General features: G+C 42.7%; 2 protein-coding genes across 4 annotated transcripts in view; one reads left to right on the top strand and one right to left on the bottom strand.

Moving 5' to 3' along the window:
* The window catches only part of BRF1 (BRF1 RNA polymerase III transcription initiation factor subunit), a 171991-nt gene that overhangs the window by 80322 nt on the left and 71821 nt on the right, over positions 1–19848 (bottom strand). For both annotated transcript variants that reach the window (XM_032187558.1, XM_032187560.1), the window contains exons 5-7: positions 11384–11456; positions 3375–3524; positions 1692–1785 (exon numbers count right to left, since the gene is read on the bottom strand). In XM_032187558.1, the coding sequence (XP_032043449.1) occupies positions 1692–1785; positions 3375–3524; positions 11384–11456 (317 nt within the window). The remainder of the gene's footprint in view (positions 1–1691; positions 1786–3374; positions 3525–11383; positions 11457–19848) is intronic.
* Positions 6364–9577, top strand: BTBD6 (BTB domain containing 6). 2 transcript variants are annotated; one of them, XM_032187562.1, is made up of 5 exons: positions 6364–6688; positions 7023–7314; positions 7435–7525; positions 7830–7948; positions 8190–9577. In XM_032187562.1, exons 2-5 carry the CDS (start codon positions 7112–7114, stop codon positions 9220–9222), a joined length of 1446 nt encoding a protein of 481 aa, XP_032043453.1. In that variant the 5' UTR covers positions 6364–6688; positions 7023–7111; the 3' UTR covers positions 9223–9577. The 2 variants fall into 2 exon arrangements, with proteins under 2 accessions (XP_032043453.1, XP_032043452.1); XM_032187561.1 differs by lacking the exon at positions 6364–6688 and having other exon boundaries at positions 6748–7314.

Raw genomic sequence — 19848 nt, 5'->3', positions numbered from 1 at the left:
ACAAAGCAGCAGCAGCTCTTTGCAGATCTGAGCAACTACAGCAATAATTAAAAGGAAATAAAACTACATAAAGCTGAGAAGCGAAGAAATTTTTAAGAACACGAAACAAGTGCTTATCAATTTCTACTTCTACTCGATGGCATTTTGAGAGCAATTCTTGAAAGAAGAGGAAAAAAATGGGGTGCAAATAACGGTTATTCAAGGGTATTTTTTATTTGCCCTCATTAAATACTATATAACGTGCTCTTATTTGAAAAACATCAATCAAATTTATAGATTCGTGATAAATACAGTTGTAATTATAGCTGCCTGAAAATAATTCAGCTGTCACGTTTACCCTGTCAAAGTAAATAACGCTGTCATTTTAGTTGACGTGTGTGACTTGAGTAAACATTTCAAAGCATGAATTTTGAAGCTAGATTTCTTCGCTTGAAACAATTGCTCAGATTAATTTTCCTTCCAACTCTAATTTATTATGCTTATTTTCATAGTAAGAATGAACTCTTTAACTATTTAACCAAGGCATCTTGAAGTCAATTCTGGGTGCATATATCATTAATTACACAAAATGTACATTAAAACATATGACCTGTTGACCAGAGAAAAAAAAAATGTCATTTGTACTCATACATCCTTGGTCTTATAGTGCCTACAGCCATTTAAACAATTTAGACTTATCCCTATACCACCAGTGAAAGGCAGAGCAATATTATCACTCCTGTCCCACAGATAAAGATCTAGGGTAAAAACATTTTTCAAGGTTAAGAAATTAATGTTATTTATTGACAAATATTAGATCCAGTGGGATGTGCCTGAGCTGGTCTCAATGCAATTGAGAGAAAGAGAAACATCCAGAAGCTTTCTAAAGATAAACTCTGGTTCAACAAACTTCCAAATACACAGGTGGTAGAAAAACTTTGTACTAGGGGCAACAGAAAGCACAACTTTTCACAGTTAAGTCATTTTTTTACTAAACTATGGGAAAATAAAAGGTTACAACTTTCCAAAACTAAAACAAGAGAGACTGGGTGATTGCTATTAATATTTACTTCATCAAAATGCAGAAAATGTGGAAAATGTTACTAGACCTTTTTTAGGAAAAAAAAAATAAAGAAGAAGACAAAGTTCATGTGAAATTGTTATTTTCAGGCTCACATTCTACTGATAATCCTACTTCTGACCCCCCTCAGAGAAGGTATCGTCGCTACACTTATTGTGCTGTCTTCCATTTATTAGCAGTTTAACGCTATTGAAAATGACCATTTTTTGAAAATATTTGGAAAAGTTCTGTTCAGTACCAGCTAAAAGACAAGACCTGTCAGCATTCTATTCTGGATTACTGCAAAAAAAATTCCCACGTTACATCCTCAGCTTTGAGAATTAATCAGTTATTGCTTCCGAGAACTCATGACCATCCTGTTAAAATTTCTGACCCAACATTTTTTCGCCTTAAACTCTTCACCCGTTAAATAGGCACAATGCTTCTCACCATCTTTGCCAAGCATTTGAGGCCTTACATAAGAGGCAGGTGTTAGCACTTAAAAATGACCAGCTAAACATGTTGTACTTATTTTATCCTTGGCACTTGTGAAAAGGAAAAGAACATGTTTTTCTCTGACACACGTCCATTTTAGACTACACCACTTTTCAATACAGTAAACGGAAGATAAAAGTAATAAAACTGCACTGACCTTTTCCTTAATGTAGACTCACAAACCTTGACCACCCTGATGACCTCTTTAACAGTGCGTCGGAAATCATGCATTCTTGCTGCCACTAGCAGGGCTAGGGAATAAGCAGAGAAAGTCAATGTCAAAAAGAGGAAAATTTCCTCAAGAAAAGCAGAAAACTGTCAGATAACTATGACCTCCCTTTGTCCCAGCTTTCAGCTGAAGAGCAGTAAATTCTTGCGTTCAGCTGCATCCTTGAATACAGGTGATTGATTTGACGTTACAAATGTTGCTTCCTACCCAAAAAAATTAAGCTGATTGCAAATTGCACCCTAAAAAACTCTAAGCTTTAGCTCATTTTGGAAACTGTGGTTAGCTACTTAAATACAGCAGAAGAACATGATCACACATTTTCAACGCTATCATCTTTTTAGCAGAATTAGTAGTCTTGAATAAAAAGATCTCCAGTTAACTCCTCCAGAAGCAAAACACTGAATCTGCTTAAGCCATTATCCTCACTGCAGTCACCATAATCACTGGCTTGCTGGTGCCCAAGTGCTCTCATGCAAGACCCTCTATATAGCCAGATAACCAGCACAGGCTGCATTTGCGTTCCTGTTTTGAGTCAGAGCAATAGCTCAGTGTTGAAGCACCAGCCCCACTCATCACACAGCAGTTCAGTGGGCAGAACAGGTTTAAGCGGGCAAAAGCGTTTTCTTTTGGAGGAAAGGAAAGCGGAGCTCTACTTCAGGTATGTGTGGGAAGTGCTCCAGTCCTTGATGGAACATCAGGGGCTGAACTAAGGACTGGTCCTTTACATAGCCCCAAACCTGTGGCCCATTTAGGCCACGGAACTCTTCTCAGCCCAGACTACAAAAAATACACGAAAGGCTTATGACATGGATGGATACAGGGGACTTGGCACCTCCTGCTTCCATCTATTGGATCCATGTCTACTGAATCAAATCACTTGCTCACATAGACACAGTTTATGTAGTGAATCAAAGATGAGGCTGGTTTCCTACACAGCCTGTACTCGATTTTTTGGTGATGTGCAATAAGTAAGTACTATTAACAAGGAAAGGCTAGAAATTTCAATATCATCTCATAATCCTGGGTTCCCTGTGGTTTGTTCACTATTTCTCATTCAAGCATGCACGTTTAAGATCTTTCAAACAAAAGCAAGGGCATACATGAACTGTGTGTGCACTCTTCATCAGTCTGACCTCACTGGCTGGTACTGACTGCCTTTTAGCTTAGCCCTCCCAAGCCAGCAGATTTTTTATAAGCATCATGCTGGCAATGAATCTCGGAAAAAGCTGAAGAAGGAGAGGAAAACAATTTCACAGATTAGGTCAGAGAGGGCATTTCTTGCATAAGAATCAGTGTGAAGACACAAAACAAAGTGCTTGCACTCGTGATGCGGTTTTAGCTGGCAAAAACCTAGAGCTTGCAGAGAGTGGGAGAGAGGGGAGCACCAGAAAGAAGGTTTAAAAATGCAAAATGCAAGAGGCGAAGGATCTGAGCAAGTAATGTAGGGGCAAAAATGACAAAATGCTGTCTAAGCTGTATGTGCCTGACAGGACAAAACCCAGAGAATATGGGATCATCTAGGAAATGAAGAAACCTGCATGCATTCCCAGCTGGCAGACCCTCCTGTGCATCCTGCTGGGGTCAAAGCAGCACGCCCAGCATTTCACCTACCTGCCCCGCAGAGCCCGGACGGCCTGCGGCCGGTGTGCATCCAGTCTCGCTTCATCCTCTGCAGCAGCCTGAGAGCCGTCATGGACACCTCGTGGTTCTTATCCCCAAACTCAAGCATATGTGCAAAACGAGGAATGTATAAACACGGATCTGAAATAGAAGGTAACATGATTATTTCGAGTCCTGAACCTTGATTTATGAACCACAAAACTTGAACGGCAGCACCGTGGGGCTGTCACGGTCGGCTTGCTTCACATCTCAGAAAACAACTGGAGAGCAGCACAGACTAAGCTTTTGAAACACCTTTTCACTACGGGTACAGCTAAAACAAAATCCTTTCTTGCTTTGCAGACAAGAGGCTTTTAAAGCACCACACCATGTTTTCCTTACGTGCTTTTCAGGGTTCAAAGCTCCACATGCTGCATGTATTCAGGCGTACCCTCTGTCGGCACAAATTGCTGGAACCCAATTAACGTCAGCAGCACTATGACAATTTACATCAGCCGTGGATCTGCCTCGTGATGTATAAACTTATTTCAAGTGCTGGTGTTATCAGCTTCAAACTAACCGAAATCTGTCAGTTCGGATTGTGCTTTGCCTAAACCAATTTATAATTTATCAAACGATCTTGTAAATGCTACGCTTAACACATGTTTACTCTTATTTGAGGTATCAATTTCTCATTTCCTGCCAGCCTTTTATCACTTGACCGAAAATCCATGATGTACGGTAAATTGTTAACTATTAGCCTCAACTCAATTTCCTTAGCTGATCCCCTATGTGGACACTTAAACCGATAAAGATGAAAACCCAGCTCAGATCACTGCGCCAGGCTTCGAGATTTACAATTAATCAAAGCGGTTTCATTTAGCACCGAGTTCTGACAATGATGCCCTGTTGCTCTCCGTAATTACCACGATCACAACGAACGTGATTACGCCTGTCAGTCCTACAGAGGCACGTAAAGGAAAGCGTTGCGCTCAGCGAGCAAAAGCTTCCAACCGCATCTCCCTCAAAACTTCAGAAACGCCCAAGTGCAGCCGGCTCCTAAACGTGATGACAAAAACCAAGGGATTGACCGATCCCTGTGATTTTTTTTAGGGCTCCGTACTTCCAACTATCCGTGCGGTGTGCTGGTAGATCCCTACCACATTTAGGTGCTCGTTGCAAGTAGATTGCCTGGGAGAACAGCTGAGGAAAACCCAGTTTTAAGCACTTTCTTGCATAAGTGCCTCTTGGCACAACTACAGATTGTTACAAAAGTATGGCTTCTAAAACTAACAGAAACCATCAATCCCAAAACAGGAGAAGGAATGCTTCCAGGAGCGATGGGTGCTTGGCACCCAAAGACCCCCAGCTGCCTGTTTTGGGGCAGGGACCGGGCTCCTGCTGAGGACAAGGATTTCAGTGGGGGCTCCTTGACCCCCTCTAGGGTCGGGGAGCAGTGAGGCCGGTCCATGTGGTGGCTGCTCTGAGGTCTTTGCCAGCGCTCGTGCCCACGGGTCATTTGATCAAACATTACAAGTCGTTAATTCCAGTTCTGAAAGCTCCCAGTCAGAAAATGAGCACAGGGATGGTTTTTAAGCAAAAAGCCATAAAGAGGCCGTAAATGGACAGGATGCAAAGCTACCAATACATAAATTAAACATGGGGCCAAAGTTAACAGGACCTGCACGGACTGACAAATAAAAGCAAATAAACACTTTTTAAGATGCTGCTAAACCCAAGGAGGGCGAATGAACCCTTTTGGGGTTCGACCCCAGTGGCAGCCGCCTGGCACCGTGCTGTGCCCCCGGGAGGAGCCCCCTGTCCCCAGGGGCTCTGCTCCTTGCCCAGGGACTGCTGCTTCGCCTGGGGCAGAGCTGGCTTTCTACAATGGGGGCTGTGATGCAAACGGGTTTATTTATTTTATTTTATTTTATTTTGTTTTGTTTTTAAGGGGAGGCGCTGCTCCCTATCCCAGCTGCAGTTTGGATGCACAGAAGTAGCAGGGAGAGTGAAAAACCCCAGTGAAGCGTCTCAGACAGCCTTCGCCAGCAGTAACGGGGCTGTGGGGTGGGGGGGAGCGAGGAGGGGGCACTGTGAGGGCCTTGGGGTGATTAAATAATCAATGTGGGAAAAATAAAGGGGGAAAATAAAGGGGGAAAATAAAGGAGGAAAGAAATAAAGGGGGAGAAAAATAAAGGGGAAAGAAATAAAGGGGGGGAGTAGGAGGGGAATAAAGAGGGGAAAATAAAGGGGGGAAAACAGGGAGAAAAATAAAGGGGGAAAATAAAGGGTGGGGATAAAGGGGGGGAATAAAAAGGGGAAATATAAAGGGGAAATAGATAAAGGGAGAAAAAGAAGTGGGGAAATAAAGGGGTAAAATAAAGGAGGGGAAGTTAAGGGGAGAAAGTAAAGGGGGCAAAAAGGGGGAGAAAGGATAAAGGGGGAAAAGTGGAGGGGAAAAAGTTAAATGGGGAAAAACTAAAGGGGGGAAAATTAAAGTAAAAACTAAAGTAGGAAACCGGGGTGTGGGGGCAGTACCCGTCAGATACGGTCTGGGAGGAGGCCCTGGGCTCCCCCAAGTTATCCCATATCCCATATCCTATATCCCATATCCCATATCCCATATCCCATATCCCATCCCCTCCCCTCCCGCCCCCCCTCCCCAGCGCGGGGCAGCGGCGCCCCCGCCCGGTGCTGCCGGGAAGGGCGGCGGGGCGGGGCGGGGAGGGGCCGGTTCGGCTCCACTCGGCCCCGTTCGGCACCGCTCGGCTCCAATCGGCTCCGCTCGGCGCTGCGCACGGCCCCGGCCGCTCTGCGCCCCCAGGCGGGCGTCGGAGATCGAGGAGGGGCGGGCGGGAGGAGGAGGAGGAGGAGGAGGAGGAGGAAGGGGGGGGGGCGGCTCCCCCCGCCTCTCCGGATTGGCTGAGGCGGCGGTGACGTGAGGCGCGGCGCTGCCTCTTAGGGCGGGAGGCGGAGGCAGGGCCCGGCAGAGCCGAGCGGAGCCGAAGGGAGCCGAGCGCGGCCGAGCCGCGTCCCGAACAGCGCCGTGAGGGGAGCGCCCAGGGGGCAGCGACGCCCCCGCGGCTGGGGCGAGGAGGAGGAAACTTGGTGCGGGGCAGCCCGGAGCCAGCCCCCGGAGCCAGCCCCAGCGCCGCGGATGTGCCCCGACAGCAGCAGCCGCCGCCGGGCGGGGAAGGACGGAGCCGGGCGCGATCGTTCGCAGCGCTGGGGAGCCGGCGGGGGGCTGTAGCGGCTGGAGGACCCGGGGACTGAGGCTCGCCCCTCAACGCTGCGCCTGCTCTGCTGGATCTGTGGCTTTTTTGGTGGTGTGTGCTTGGGTTTTTTTTTCCCATTTTTCTATTTTTTTTTTTATATATATATTTTATTTTTTTTTTTTTCTCTCTCGGGGGAAGGAGCTGCCGGCCAGCCCCGCTCGCTGCAGTCGTGGCGGTGCCGAGGCCGGGCAGCCCCCCTTGGAGCCAAGGAGGAAAAAAAGGAAAAAAAATAAAAATAAAAGAGAAAGAGAGGCCGCCCCACACCTAGAAGCGAACCGCGGGACCTGCGCTTGGGATCTGTTAGTTGTCTTGCTCATGCCACTGCCCCATGGGTGCCTCAATGGCAGGATCATGAAGTGTTTGACTTTTTTTCTTCTGCTTCCAGAGACCTTAAAGAAGTCCAAAAAGAGCGCGAGGCCAAACGGCAAGGTGCCAGGATGCTATGAGATAGTGCCCCTGGCCCTGAAGAGGAAGATGGCTGCAGAACTTTACCCTGCCAGCGCCAACACCAACATCGCCAACAGCAACGCCGCCGCCACCGCTGCCAACAGCAAGAAGAACGCGCTGCAGCTCCAGCAGAGCGCCCAGCCGCCCCCGCCGCCACAGCTCCAGAACCTCAACAACAACAACTTGGAGAGCGCCAACTGGCAGTCCTTCCACCCCACGCTGCGCGAGAGGTAAGGGACGAGGGACAAGGGGACAAGCGACCCCGCCACCGGGCTGGCTGGGGGTTTCGGGGGGGAGATGGGGGCGCTGAGCAGCCTCTCCACACCTCCCTCCCTTCCCCTCGCTTGCAGGAACGCGCTGATGTTCAATAACGAACTCATGGCTGACGTCCACTTCATCGTGGGCCCGCCAGGGGCATCCAAGAAAGTTCCTGCCCATAAGGTTTGTGCAGAGCATTATTTTTGTTTTTCCCCCCCCGCTTTTTGTGATAGTGCTGAGCATCATCCCCCCTTCTTACCCCCAACCCCAACAACTCGATTCAATTTTTTTCTCTTAATTATCCCTCCTGCCTAATCCCAGAAGCAATTGGCATATATGGCAGTTAAAGGGAACTGTCTAAGGCGGGCGCCTGCCTCAGCTGCAGCTTTTAACTTTCCCTAAGTGTAGCTCTTATCAAGAGCCAGCACGCTCAGTCATCGCAGACGCACGGTACTGAGGCTTCTCTCCCTCCCTCTCTATTTTCCAGTACGTTTTGGCAGTCGGTAGCTCTGTCTTCTACGCTATGTTTTATGGTGATCTCGCAGAGGTCAAATCTGAAATCCATATACCAGATGTGGAACCTGCAGCCTTTCTAATCCTATTAAAGTAAGTGGCCACTACAAGTTACTAATTACGTGGACGGAATCAAAGTAGCTTAAACTATACATCTACCTCCTAATTGGCATTGTGCAATATGCACATATTACTGTTTACTTCATGTGCTGACAAATACCGAGTGTCAGACTCGCTGCCAGCAAAGATGACTACAGATGAGTTCTTTTTTTTTCTCATGGGCTATACATACATATATTTTTCCCTTAAGAAACTTCTTTTTTTCCCCCTCTAGATACATGTATAGTGATGAAATAGACCTGGAAGCTGACACAGTTCTGGCTACGCTGTATGCTGCCAAGAAGTACATCGTGCCAGCCCTAGCAAAGGCTTGCGTCAATTTTCTGGAGACTAGTTTAGAGGCGAAGAACGCTTGCGTTCTGCTGTCTCAGAGCAGGCTCTTTGAGGAGCCAGAGCTGACACAGCGCTGCTGGGAGGTGATTGATGCTCAAGCAGAAATGGCACTGAAGTCAGAAGGCTTCTGTGAGATAGATCAACAGACGCTAGAGATCATTGTAACCCGGGAGGCGCTCAACACCAAGGAAGTGGTAGTTTTCGAGGCCGTTCTCAACTGGGCAGAGGCTGAATGCAAAAGGCAAGGGCTGCCGGTTACGCCACGCAACAAGAGGAATGTATTAGGAAAAGCGCTGTACTTGGTGCGGATTCCCACTATGACTCTGGAAGAGTTTGCCAACGGGGCTGCCCAGTCCGACATCCTCACCCTTGAGGAAACTCACAACATATTCCTATGGTACACGGCTGCCAACAAACCCAAACTTGAGTTTCCCCTGACGAAAAGGAAAGGACTCGTACCTCAGCGATGCCATCGATTTCAGTCGTCCGCGTACCGCAGCAACCAGTGGAGGTACAGAGGGCGGTGTGACAGTATTCAGTTTGCCGTAGACAAACGGATATTTATAGCGGGACTGGGATTGTATGGGTCAAGTTGCGGCAAAGCTGAATACAGCGTCAAAATCGAACTGAAGCGCTTAGGAGTTGTCCTTGCTCAAAATCTGACAAAGTTTACCTCCGACGGGTCCAGTAATACTTTCTCTGTGTGGTTTGAACACCCTGTGCAGGTTGAGCAGGACACGTTTTACAATGTAAGTGCTATTCTCGACGGCAATGAACTCAGTTACTTTGGGCAAGAGGGAATGACTGAAGTGCAGTGTGGAAAAGTGACATTCCAGTTCCAGTGCTCCTCGGACAGTACCAACGGAACTGGAGTACAAGGAGGACAGATACCTGAGCTCATCTTCTATGCATGATGCATTTCACCTTGATTGTATTCCGATACTGCAACAATGCACATTAAGGGATTTTCCAATTTTACTACGAAACTGTACAGCAGTATGGAATGTTATGCTACTTACCTATCTGCTACATCAGCCTATACAAATAAGTGAAGGAATGCTCTCGAATTTAATCTTATTTTATTTATTCATAAGCTATTTGACTTAATTAAGACTGCAACGAGCAGAAAAATGTTAAATTCCGCACGTACTGTGCATTTATTTTGTATATAGATAACTAACTTGCAGACTGCAGCTGACTTAAACAGAATGTTCTAAACTAGAGCAGTTTATGAATCTGTGAAATATAAAACCTTTTTACTTGCCCTAACTCCTGTGTACTTGATTGTTACTGATCCTATGGCTTGTGTCTGTTAATTCAATTACAGTTGATAATGCCATTGCCCCTTACATGTGGGGGTGTATCCCTGCCCCTATGAAGGCTCCCTTGCCTGCTGAGACTATCCAGCAGGCAGCTTTTACTTGCTTTTATTTTCCTTCACAGGGAAGCTGATATAGAAGCTTAGAGGTGTTTTGTGTATTGCCTAAGTTAACATAGACAAAACTTGAGTGTATCTAATGCCAATTAATATCACCCTGTAGTTATACTTGAAAGCTTATAGCATCTGTTCACAACATGCTCTTGGCATCATCTGCATTAACCTCCAGCCTGCCCAGCAAACAGCAACGCTGATGCCTGTCAAACTGCACCAGACTCAAAGAGCCAGTCAGGACATACTTATGAAGCTTAATACAGCAACAAGCTTCATCACAGGCTTAGCCAAGAGCTATACCACTCACAGCCACTATCTAAATACACATCACAGGAGCATACATTAGAGAAATATTTACAATATGGTCTTTAAGTTCACTCGAAGTTACTAATTGGTGGAAGCTGCCTTAAGCAAATGATGCTGCATCTCCTTTCTCCCTCTGTGTTTTTGTTGAGAACTGTAAGTCCCTTCCATCCATTATCAGCATTTAATAGCTACTATCCTTTAATTGTCTCAAAGACTGACAAAAGTAGGTGTATTCCTCAAAGTTCTGACTATGATTAGAGATGAACCGCTTAGAAGTACTTTTCTTTATAAATCTCATAATGACCTTGGAAAGACTATTCAAACAGCAAGCTAAACCATTGTTTTTCCCCCTGTACAACAGGTACCTCTAGATTTACTTTAGAAGGGTTTTCTGTTTGTCTTTACCTAAGCTGCGTTATTTTTGCACCTTGAAATTAAGTTGCAATACAGTGCCTGTTTTCCCTCTCAAAAGGGGAACTAAATCTTGAAAAAAAAGTAGTTTGTACCAGACATCAACCTCTGTTAACTGAGGCAGTTTGCTGCCGTGATGGTCGATAGCCATGTCCTGCCATATGCTGTCTGGGTGCCATTAAAACAAAGCTCAGTACAGGAGCTGCTGGTTCTCTTGCTGCAAACTAAACGAGCAAGAACACAATTATATGACCAGCTGAGTACATCTGAAGGAGTTCTGAAGGAGTATGCATGTGTTTTTGAACTCAAAGGCATCTGATTCTCACTGCAGATTAAGGAGAGTGGGAGTATGGGTGGATTAAAATACAGGAAAAAATGGTGCACAGAGGTGGTAACAGTCACAAGACCTCTCTGTAAACTCCTCCTTTTATAGCTGGAATTGGTATCAATTCCAAATTGGCTCCAAAGTTGCAACTGAGGCAAGAATATTTTTTTAACCCTTTTAACAAGGTGAAAACCCACCTCCTTATCACCGTGTGCTATAATTTCAACAATAACTTACTAATTAAAAAGTTACTAAAATACTTGGGAAAAAGTTGCCAACTTGGAAAACACTGCACCTCATTTTCCATCAAGTCACTTGTAATACAAGTGCTGAACTGCTCAGCTACAGGTGATGGACTGACAGTAAGTTTGGTAAATGTTTATGAGATGGAGCATCTTCACGGAACTGAATTTGACAGGCCTGTGCAAGCTTGTAGACGAACACAGATGCCACACATCAGTCCATTGTCTTGGTATAGCCTAAACTGCTCTGAGAAAAGCAACAAAGCTGGAAAAGAAAACGGCATCTTGCTCTCACACACACACAATTGTTTTAAGTAACCATGCAGCAAATAAACCAAAAGTTAAATAATAAAAAATACCTATGGCTGGAGCATTTATGCAGAGTTCTCTGGCCAGCAGAAGGAAAGTTTTTCCCAGCACATAGACATTCACCTATTAAAAGACAAAAATTGTTATTTGAATCTTAAACCACAAATGCTTTTAAACAGACCATTTATGTAGAAAGGAAAAAAAAAAAAACATTTTTGAAATTGTAAAGAGCCTGCTTTAGGAAATTCAATGAAAGTAATACAAGAAATATTCACAGATACAGAATAATACCTGGTGCTTGTCAAAAGCAGCATAAGTTAGCATTGTAAATCAAAGCCTAAGTTTATACTGAAAAAAAAATACAAAATGCTGTTCATTATGCTCTTCAGTGGACTCAGTGTCACTCTGTACTACTTTGGCAAATTTCCAGTTGTCACCTAACATGTTAAAGTATTAAGTAGACTTTATAGTGTCATTTGTCTTGTAACGTAACCAAACTTCAGCAAATCACAAGCATCTCTGCTTTTACATCATCTTTCACATCTCTGTAAAATCACGTGAAGTGGGACACTTCAGTATTGCACAAGCACAAACCAAGCTTCTCTGCCAAAGAAAGTAGCAGTGCTACATGCCCCAAGGGTATTTGTCACTTCTGATTGTTTGGACATTGCCCCACATGAAAAAGATAAACAAACAAACAAACACAAAACCACCCTGAACCACAGCAAAGGAGCAGGCATAGTCCCACTCTTGCCCAGGAGGATGTAAATGGAAGAAGCTGTTCCTCATACTCCGATTTGCAATTTATGGCATGGTAAGTACAGCGTTTGAAAAGTCTGAGGATGTTTTATTTCACTATCTGAAGATGTGTTTTTGTGGTGAGCAAGAAAAGCAGCATGTATTTCAAATCCCAATTATCCCCAAACGTTCCCATGAAGCTCCTGGCATACCTTGCTCCCCCGAAGGGGCATATAAAGGTTAGTTTAAAAAATAAATAAATAAATCCAACCTCCTACAATGCAAACTTTTCATTTTTAGTTTTAGGGGTAAGTAGCATGCCCTCCGTTGCTTTCATGTAATAGAACTGCCCCTCTCTTTCCTACGCCAGCATAATGAAGGTGTTCACTAAGCAATTACACAACAGAGTTGTCCATTAAGGTACAAGCCCGTGGAAATTAATAATCTGTTACTAAGTACTGTCTTCCAGTTTCACGGAGCTTTACCAACACTGGTTTAAAAGCAGCCAGCCTCCCAAGTGTATAGATGCTGCTGCCAAGCTAGTAAAAAAAAAGCAACAAACAAATTCTGACACATCTTCGCCTAGCCATCCACTTGCAAAAACAACTTTTTGCTTTACGTGAGTTTTCCTAATGTGATTTTTTTTTTCTGAACTCAAATTTAAAAAAAAAAAAAAAGGAAAACTTCAAATAAATTCTCAGAATTCACATGTATGCTGAAAATGACTGTTCAAACAAGTAAGTGTGTATGACGTGATGTTAATTTAGGCCATATTTAGTGGAAAATGTTGAATACCTCCCATGCTTTGTCTGTCTGACCAGTGGTTTCTCTGCCCTAGAAGGCTCCATAGGATAGTCTGAAATTTTACCACTCCTTTTTTCTCCCAGATGCCAGGCAACATAGAAATACTATTCTAGGGCAAGGAAGAAAAACAAAATATATTTTTTGAACAAATGTAAATAGAAATAAGTGTAAATAGGAAATAAGTCACAGAATTTTACACAGAAAACCAAGCATCCCCTGAACCTGGCAGTTCATATAGGCGTTGGGGAACACGTGACTTTCCATGAGCCACAGAGACATTACTTAAAATATCTGCAGTGTTTCAGTTGGCTTTCGATGCTCTACATTCACTGCAAGTTTGGGATGGCTTTTTTTGACCTTTTGTCTAAAAAATATCAGCATAAAGAGTGGGGTTTTGGCTGTAGTTTCAGCCTTTAAGTTGGCTGACCGAGTTACTATAAATCTTAAACCTCATCACTTAGATCTTGTTCTGCAAGGATGATTTCACTGCACAAATCAATAAAGTTACTTCAGAGGAGCCAAATCCATATGATATTTCCATCAGAGGCTTCACAAACTAATCTAGTTCCTTCATTTTAGTCTAGAGAGAACCTCTAATTCAGACAAGCATTTCTCCCTCTGGCTTTTTTTTTGTCAGGACATCCAAATACTTTGTGCGTATCCCCATCCAGCCGTGTCACTGGAAGAAACTCCTCCTAAGCAAACTTCCTATAAATGCAATCCAAACAGATATGAAGAGACAAAAACTTTTTTTTTTTTTTTAAAGCTACACTCTAGCAACAAAAACAGACGGATTAAATACAAAGCAAAGACAAATGCATTATAAAATCGCCTCATGATTGCTTTTCATCCTCCTATCCTTACCTGCCTAAAAGTCTCCAGGTCCATGGTCTATTTGAGAAGTAAGATACTTTAAAACTAACCTGCCTTTCCACTTTATGCACATCGCCGGTGTTTTATGGCCGACTTCAAGGTGTAGACAGTGTATTTACACAAACTAGTAAATTCAAATAGAAATGGTACATCAGGGAAATTTCATTCTTTTGATCACAAGTGCTCTCTGCAGTTTCTCATTACTACCAATTTAGAAAGAAGTAGGATACACACTGCATTACGTACTCTGTATTGTTTTCCTCATGAAGCTGACGCTCTTTTAATGTCAAGGTAAAGTCACAAAAAGGATCGGGAGCACTTAACTGGTTCCAGTTCTCCTGGCAAATCAGTAGGAAGAGACACTTCAGGCCCTCTGAAGCAAAACACTTCTCATCTTTGAAAGTTACCAAATATTCAGAAGTTCTGGGGCATTTCCTACAGGCAGAAAACTAAAGATGACATAAAGCTCACTCAGAAATCAGTGATGGTGCTGAACTGCTTAAACGAGGCACTTAACTTCTGATTTTAGTGGAAGAAGGCCCTTCCGCTAAATTTTAATGCTGCTGTCACTAATTTGAACTATTCCATACACACACCCCTCCTGTGATGGATGAGATGATAGCTATATTAGGCATATAGAAAGAGTCTATCTTTCTTTACTCATCTTTTCTATGTTTCTTTTTTTTTTTTTTTGCACTCTACTAAGCCTCGAAAATTAAGAGAATTAATTTAAAGGCCTACTTTAATTTCTAGTTCTTTCTTCATTAAGAACTTCTTATAAAAATTCATATACTCCAATCCATCAAAAGCTTAATGCTCCAAATTTAGAACCATATGACATTTGCATTCATAAAATCTAATTTTATGAGTCCTTTGAACAGTGAATAAACAAAAATGCCCTTCTAGAAAGCTGTGTCTGGCTTAGACTTCAATTGCTGTAGCTTTCAAGCTTACCACATTAACTTCAGTCTCTTTTCCCCATTTCTTGATTTATAAGGATCATAGAGAAAGACTGTATTTTCCCCAACTGTCTCCAGTCGATAGTTTGAAAGCATAGCAATTGTTTTATAGACTTTCCTAAGACTTGTGCTCTCTGTGCTGTTTTTCATAGTTTGGTCAAATACTAAAATCTCCTAAACTCCATGCAGTCACTAGGTTTAAGCATCAACACGTGAAACAACAGAGAGCAGCACGGATCCCGTCCACAGGGAGTATTGTTACATATCTGCATGCCCCAGTATGTTTTACCGCATAGTTTTACATTCATCTGGCATTTAACAGAATGCATTTGCAAGCACACGGACCTGTCACTACGCATTTTGTTTTGTCCTGGTTTTGAACTAGGTACTTCAGCAGGAAGACGTTTTTCAGACAAAAAGTACACACTCTCCAAAGCACTGCACACAACCCATTTTTTACCCCTAAGCTTTTGCAGGAGAAATTCAGATTGTACAAGATGCTGTCCTGTACCGATAATTTCTGCTCTTATTATAGCACAGTTTATATCAGTTAAGAGTGGCACTTGGAGAAGGAACGGCTTCCAATTATTCACTTACATCTTTATAGAAAGATCCTCCTACTTGTTATACTCTTTGCCCTTCACGGTATTTTTCGGAGACACAGCCTTTTCATTTCACATCTGTCAGTCATCAGATGCTGATTTCAAAGGGACACTTCCATAGGGACTCTTATCCTTTCATAATTTCCTCTCGATTTCACATCATGCCCGATGTGTTCACAAACACCAATATACTTCCACTTCTACAAATAACAACAAATCCTTCCTTCCCAGTACCACGGGAATTCATCTGTTCATCAGCCTAACGCGTTCCAGGATTTTAAACTCTCTTTGGGAAACAGGGAATCTCCCATCGATACCAGATTATGGTAATTTCGACAGTAGCAATCAATAAAGCTGTGATCATGGGCAAGCAAAAATTTTCATTTAACGAGTTCCGTAAGTTTATGAATCAAAACCCTTTCACTACGAGCAATTTCCAAAAAGGCTTTCCAAGACCGTGGTGCAGCACTGTGGAAAACACTCTAAGTGGTGACGGTGCTTAAGGTCTTCTATCGTTCAGAGAGACGAAGACCGGGCAGTTGGAACTCAATGAGAACTCACACTGTGAAATATCCGTGGCTGCTTGCCTAAATAATTAAGCAAGCATGAAAAGCAAATGAGTTTTTAAGGAGAGTGTCTGTTGCTGGGGAAAGAGGCACCTGTGGTTATTTGATTCATTATTAACATTTCTAGTATAGTAATGCCTGAGGGTCCCAGCCAGGTTGTTTAAATTAACTCAATCAAAATAGCAATTTGCATAGGGGCAATAAAGGCAAATGCCGTCAACATGTTAATATCTTTAAATGAATAAAGAGTATCAAAAACTGAGGCAAATTAGTACTGTCTTAAAAAAAAAAAATACTGTTTTACCCTCCTCTTCCTCCTTCTACTGAAGTGTCTTATTTTTTGGGTCCATATTGCAACCAGAACATTACATTTAACCTCAAAAGACAAACAAAATGTGAAACTACAAAGATGTACCAACCCCAGCTTGTCAGACTGCAGTTGAAAAAGAGCCACAAATCAAAATTAAGCAGCTTCTTCTCTGCTATGCTTTAAAGCACTGCCTCCAGTGTAGGGACCCCACAGAGAGTCTGCTTTCTCTAATGGCATATGCTGCAGTCCTCCCACACCACAGCTGTACAATAAACTACAATCATACCACCTATGCAACAAAGTACGAGAGTAATTTGTGACAAGCGTAGAGGAATCAGGAAGGCTAATGCTGCCTTAAAAATAAAATAAATCAGGTTTACAGAAATAAGTCATAATAATGATCCTTCCGGACAAGATAGTATTGTTACCTGATTGAACAAATTCAAGAGGAAGAAACAGAAGAAGCTAAGAGTTATGTTTTGAAGTGGAAGAGAGGCTGAAGAACTAGACCCAGCAAGTACCAGTTACTGGCTTTCACTTCTGGTACACCCTCTTCCCTTGTCTAGAATTGTAGGATGGTTCGGGTTGGAAGGGATCTTGGGAGCTCTCGGTCTGACATCCTGCTCAAAGCAGGGTCAGCTACCGACCAGGTTGCTCAGGGTTTTGCTCTGTCCAAGGACAGAGACTTGGAAATTCCTCTGAGCAACCTGTTCCCACACTAGACTCTTCTCATGGTGGAAAAACCTTTTCTTGATACCAAGTCCAAACATCTCATTTTCATTTATTACATCCATTGCTGCTAACCCTCCTGCTGCGCGCTGCTCTGAAGAGCCTAGCTGTGTCTTACATCTTTTGAGGAAGCATTAGCTTTATTTAACAGCAGGACACACCACAAGGCACACTGAAATGATATTCTACTAGGCTGAAATGGGAGATCAAAGCACTGCCAACATCTTCCTGAAGTCTTTTATGACTACGTCGCGAAGACCATGACACTGGAGATTACAAGAGGCTAAAAAAGAGATGGGCATCTCCCAGGATTAGAAAGGCAGCAATCAAAACTCGAGCCAAATAGTTCTCCAGGTGAAAGGAATGAGAGTGCTCTGAAAGAGACTGGCAAACCCAAACTGTTCAAAAGTTGGGCCAAGGCTAGACAAGCTTCCCTACTCTCCTAAACAAGCAAGTCCTGTCACTTAGATTGGAAGAACAAAAAAGCAAACAAAGGGCCTGATTATAGACCTCTCTAAAGAGTGTATTTGCAAGTAAAATGCAATATCTGGAAATATAAACAAGTACTTTCCCTGTCAGAGCCTGATGACTGATCATCCTTCCAACTCAATCAACACGAAGCACGACTCTGCTCTGCACGAGGAAGGAGCCTGATTTGTAGCAGTGCTCTGTGCATTTTCAGTCATTTCAGATAACGCTTCCAAGTCTAAATGCACCAGAGGCATATGGGATCTGACAATGCTTTCAACAGGTTTCCGAGACATGGGACACATTTCACCAAGAGATAAAATGGAAGACAAAACACAAAAAGTTGGCCTGTCTGATAAAAAATAATAATAAAGGGGGGCATTTTATTCTGATGGCAATTTGAGTTCCAAAAGTTGCTATGCAACGTGCAGTTCCCCAGTGGAACAAGCCAAACTCTCCCATCTCGGTCATCAGTACAGGAGGAAAACTGATAGGGCTTCAGAAACAGACTGCCATTAACAGTGAAAGTTAGCCTCTTCTATTGCTAAATTTTAGCAGCATAATGCTAAGCTAAAAGCATATAATGTTATAAGGGATAGGTTTGTTTGTTGTTTTGTTTGTTTGCTTCTTTTTTCTTTTCCATTGAGAACTGGGAACCAAATCCCAAAGCAGCACACTAAGTACAGGAAGAGTAGATGCACAAGAGGTGCAGAGCAGAACCTCAGAGGACAAACTTCAGATTTTCTCTCCTAGATTCATCTACTCCCCTTCCACACCTACACACCCCCCATTTTTTTTTTTTAATTTATTTTGAAAAGCTAAACTGAACAATGAGAGAGAAAGAACATGTACATGGCAGGTCTCGAGACAGATAACGAGTTGCAGGTAACAGCAGATTTGCATCTTATTCATCTTTCTCTTACTTTCAGCTACCCAACTCTCTTACACTGAGCTCCCAGAGGGCCTTAGCTCCCCAGTGCCTGCAGGACACTGCTTCAAGGTCACTGATGCAGAGGTCTGTCCTCCTGCAGCAACAGAGCTGCATCAAATAGAAACAGCACTGCTACTGGCAACCCTTCTTTATTCATTCATGACATTTACACCTCAACTTTACAATAAGAGAGCTGAGCTTGAAAGAAAAAGCCTCATCAAGGTAATAGTACCATTCAATAAATCAGTTGCTTTTCTTTTTTAAGTATATAGTCTGTAAGCAAAAGACTGATCTAAAGCAGAATGCACCAAAGTTTTCTGCCTGGGCAGTAAATGTTTTGCCACCAAGTTTACAAAGAAACAAAGCAGCAAAGCTAAGAACAATCTAGGAAGCTTTTGTTGGCAGGTAGATTAATTTGATTTTATATAGTTGACCTAAAACAGGAAATTGGAAATGGTTGTTTTTTTGTTGTTTGGTTGGTTTTTGTTTTATTAGCCAAACTCAGGCTGGGGGAGGAGATCTAGAGAAGACCTGAAAAGCTCATTTATGGATTCTTAAACAGGGCTTTCTGGCTAGCTAGTTAACAATAATGTTTAACATCTCTGTTTGCTCAGATTCATCTTTCAGAAACTAGAATTTGGAGCATACCAGAAATCTTGCATATTTAAATACAGATTACAATAGTTAAATGTTGCATTTTCTTCCTTCCAGTGTTGATTATTTCCATACCACTAGTCTATTTCTGGCTCTCCCATCTCTTCAGTTACCCCTCTTTAACCTTTTGGTTCCCATATGCCCCCATCTTGACACCTTTTCTGGCTGGAATGTACAGAGGGGAAAAAACAAATCATTCAATCTTCATCTGCTCATTTTTTTCTTTTACAGATTCAATACCCACTTTTCTTCATATGTTTAGAATATGCTCCATTTTACTACGATCATTCTATTTCATAACAATTGCCATGAACAATCACCTGTGTTTAAAAGAAATATCACCCCCTGCCCCCATTCTATAGATGCAGTATTTGCTTGTAATCAAAATAATTCAATGAGAGTTTGGAAACAATGAAGAAAGTTAGTAATTTTAAGAATTAAAGATTCATTCGATTATTGCAATTCCAGCAGATTGCTGTAAGCAATAAATAGCCTTCAGAGGGATGCCATTTACCAGGACAGCTGGGAGGACAAAAATAGATGTAACTAACCTACTCACATTGTATGTAAAACAGTCCTAACATGGAAAACGAGAGTAAGACAGCGTGTGTCAGCAGAGCTTTCTACTTCCACATAAAGAGCAAATACAAATTTATTTGAAAACACATTTTATAAAACACGTCACTTTAGTGCACTAATCCATTTACACCATATTACCTACAAAAAAGTTAGAACTTCAACTGTTTTTTTTAAAAAAATGCGTAACATCTTACTTTGTGCCACTGCATCCTGAAGAAAGCATCATACTAACTCTTGATACTTTGCAACATTAAAAGAAAAAAAATAATTTCATTGAACAATTACTGAACTACAAACCCAGT

Source organism: Aythya fuligula, chromosome 5 (assembly GCF_009819795.1).
Source record: "Aythya fuligula isolate bAytFul2 chromosome 5, bAytFul2.pri, whole genome shotgun sequence".
Lineage (NCBI taxonomy): Eukaryota > Metazoa > Chordata > Aves > Anseriformes > Anatidae > Aythya > Aythya fuligula.
The sequence above is the reverse complement of the archived record's forward strand: the minus strand, read 5'-3'. Positions and strand labels throughout refer to the sequence as shown.

Coding starts and splice junctions, on each gene's coding strand:
- BTBD6 (XM_032187561.1), top strand. CDS start 6,953: ATGCCACTGCCCCATGGGTGCCTCAATGGCAGGATCATGAAGTGTTTG. Junction 7,526..7,829: donor AGAAAGTTCCTGCCCATAAG/GTTTGTGCAGAG, acceptor TCTATTTTCCAG/TACGTTTTGGCAGTCGGTAG. Junction 7,949..8,189: donor GCCTTTCTAATCCTATTAAA/GTAAGTGGCCAC, acceptor TTCCCCCTCTAG/ATACATGTATAGTGATGAAA.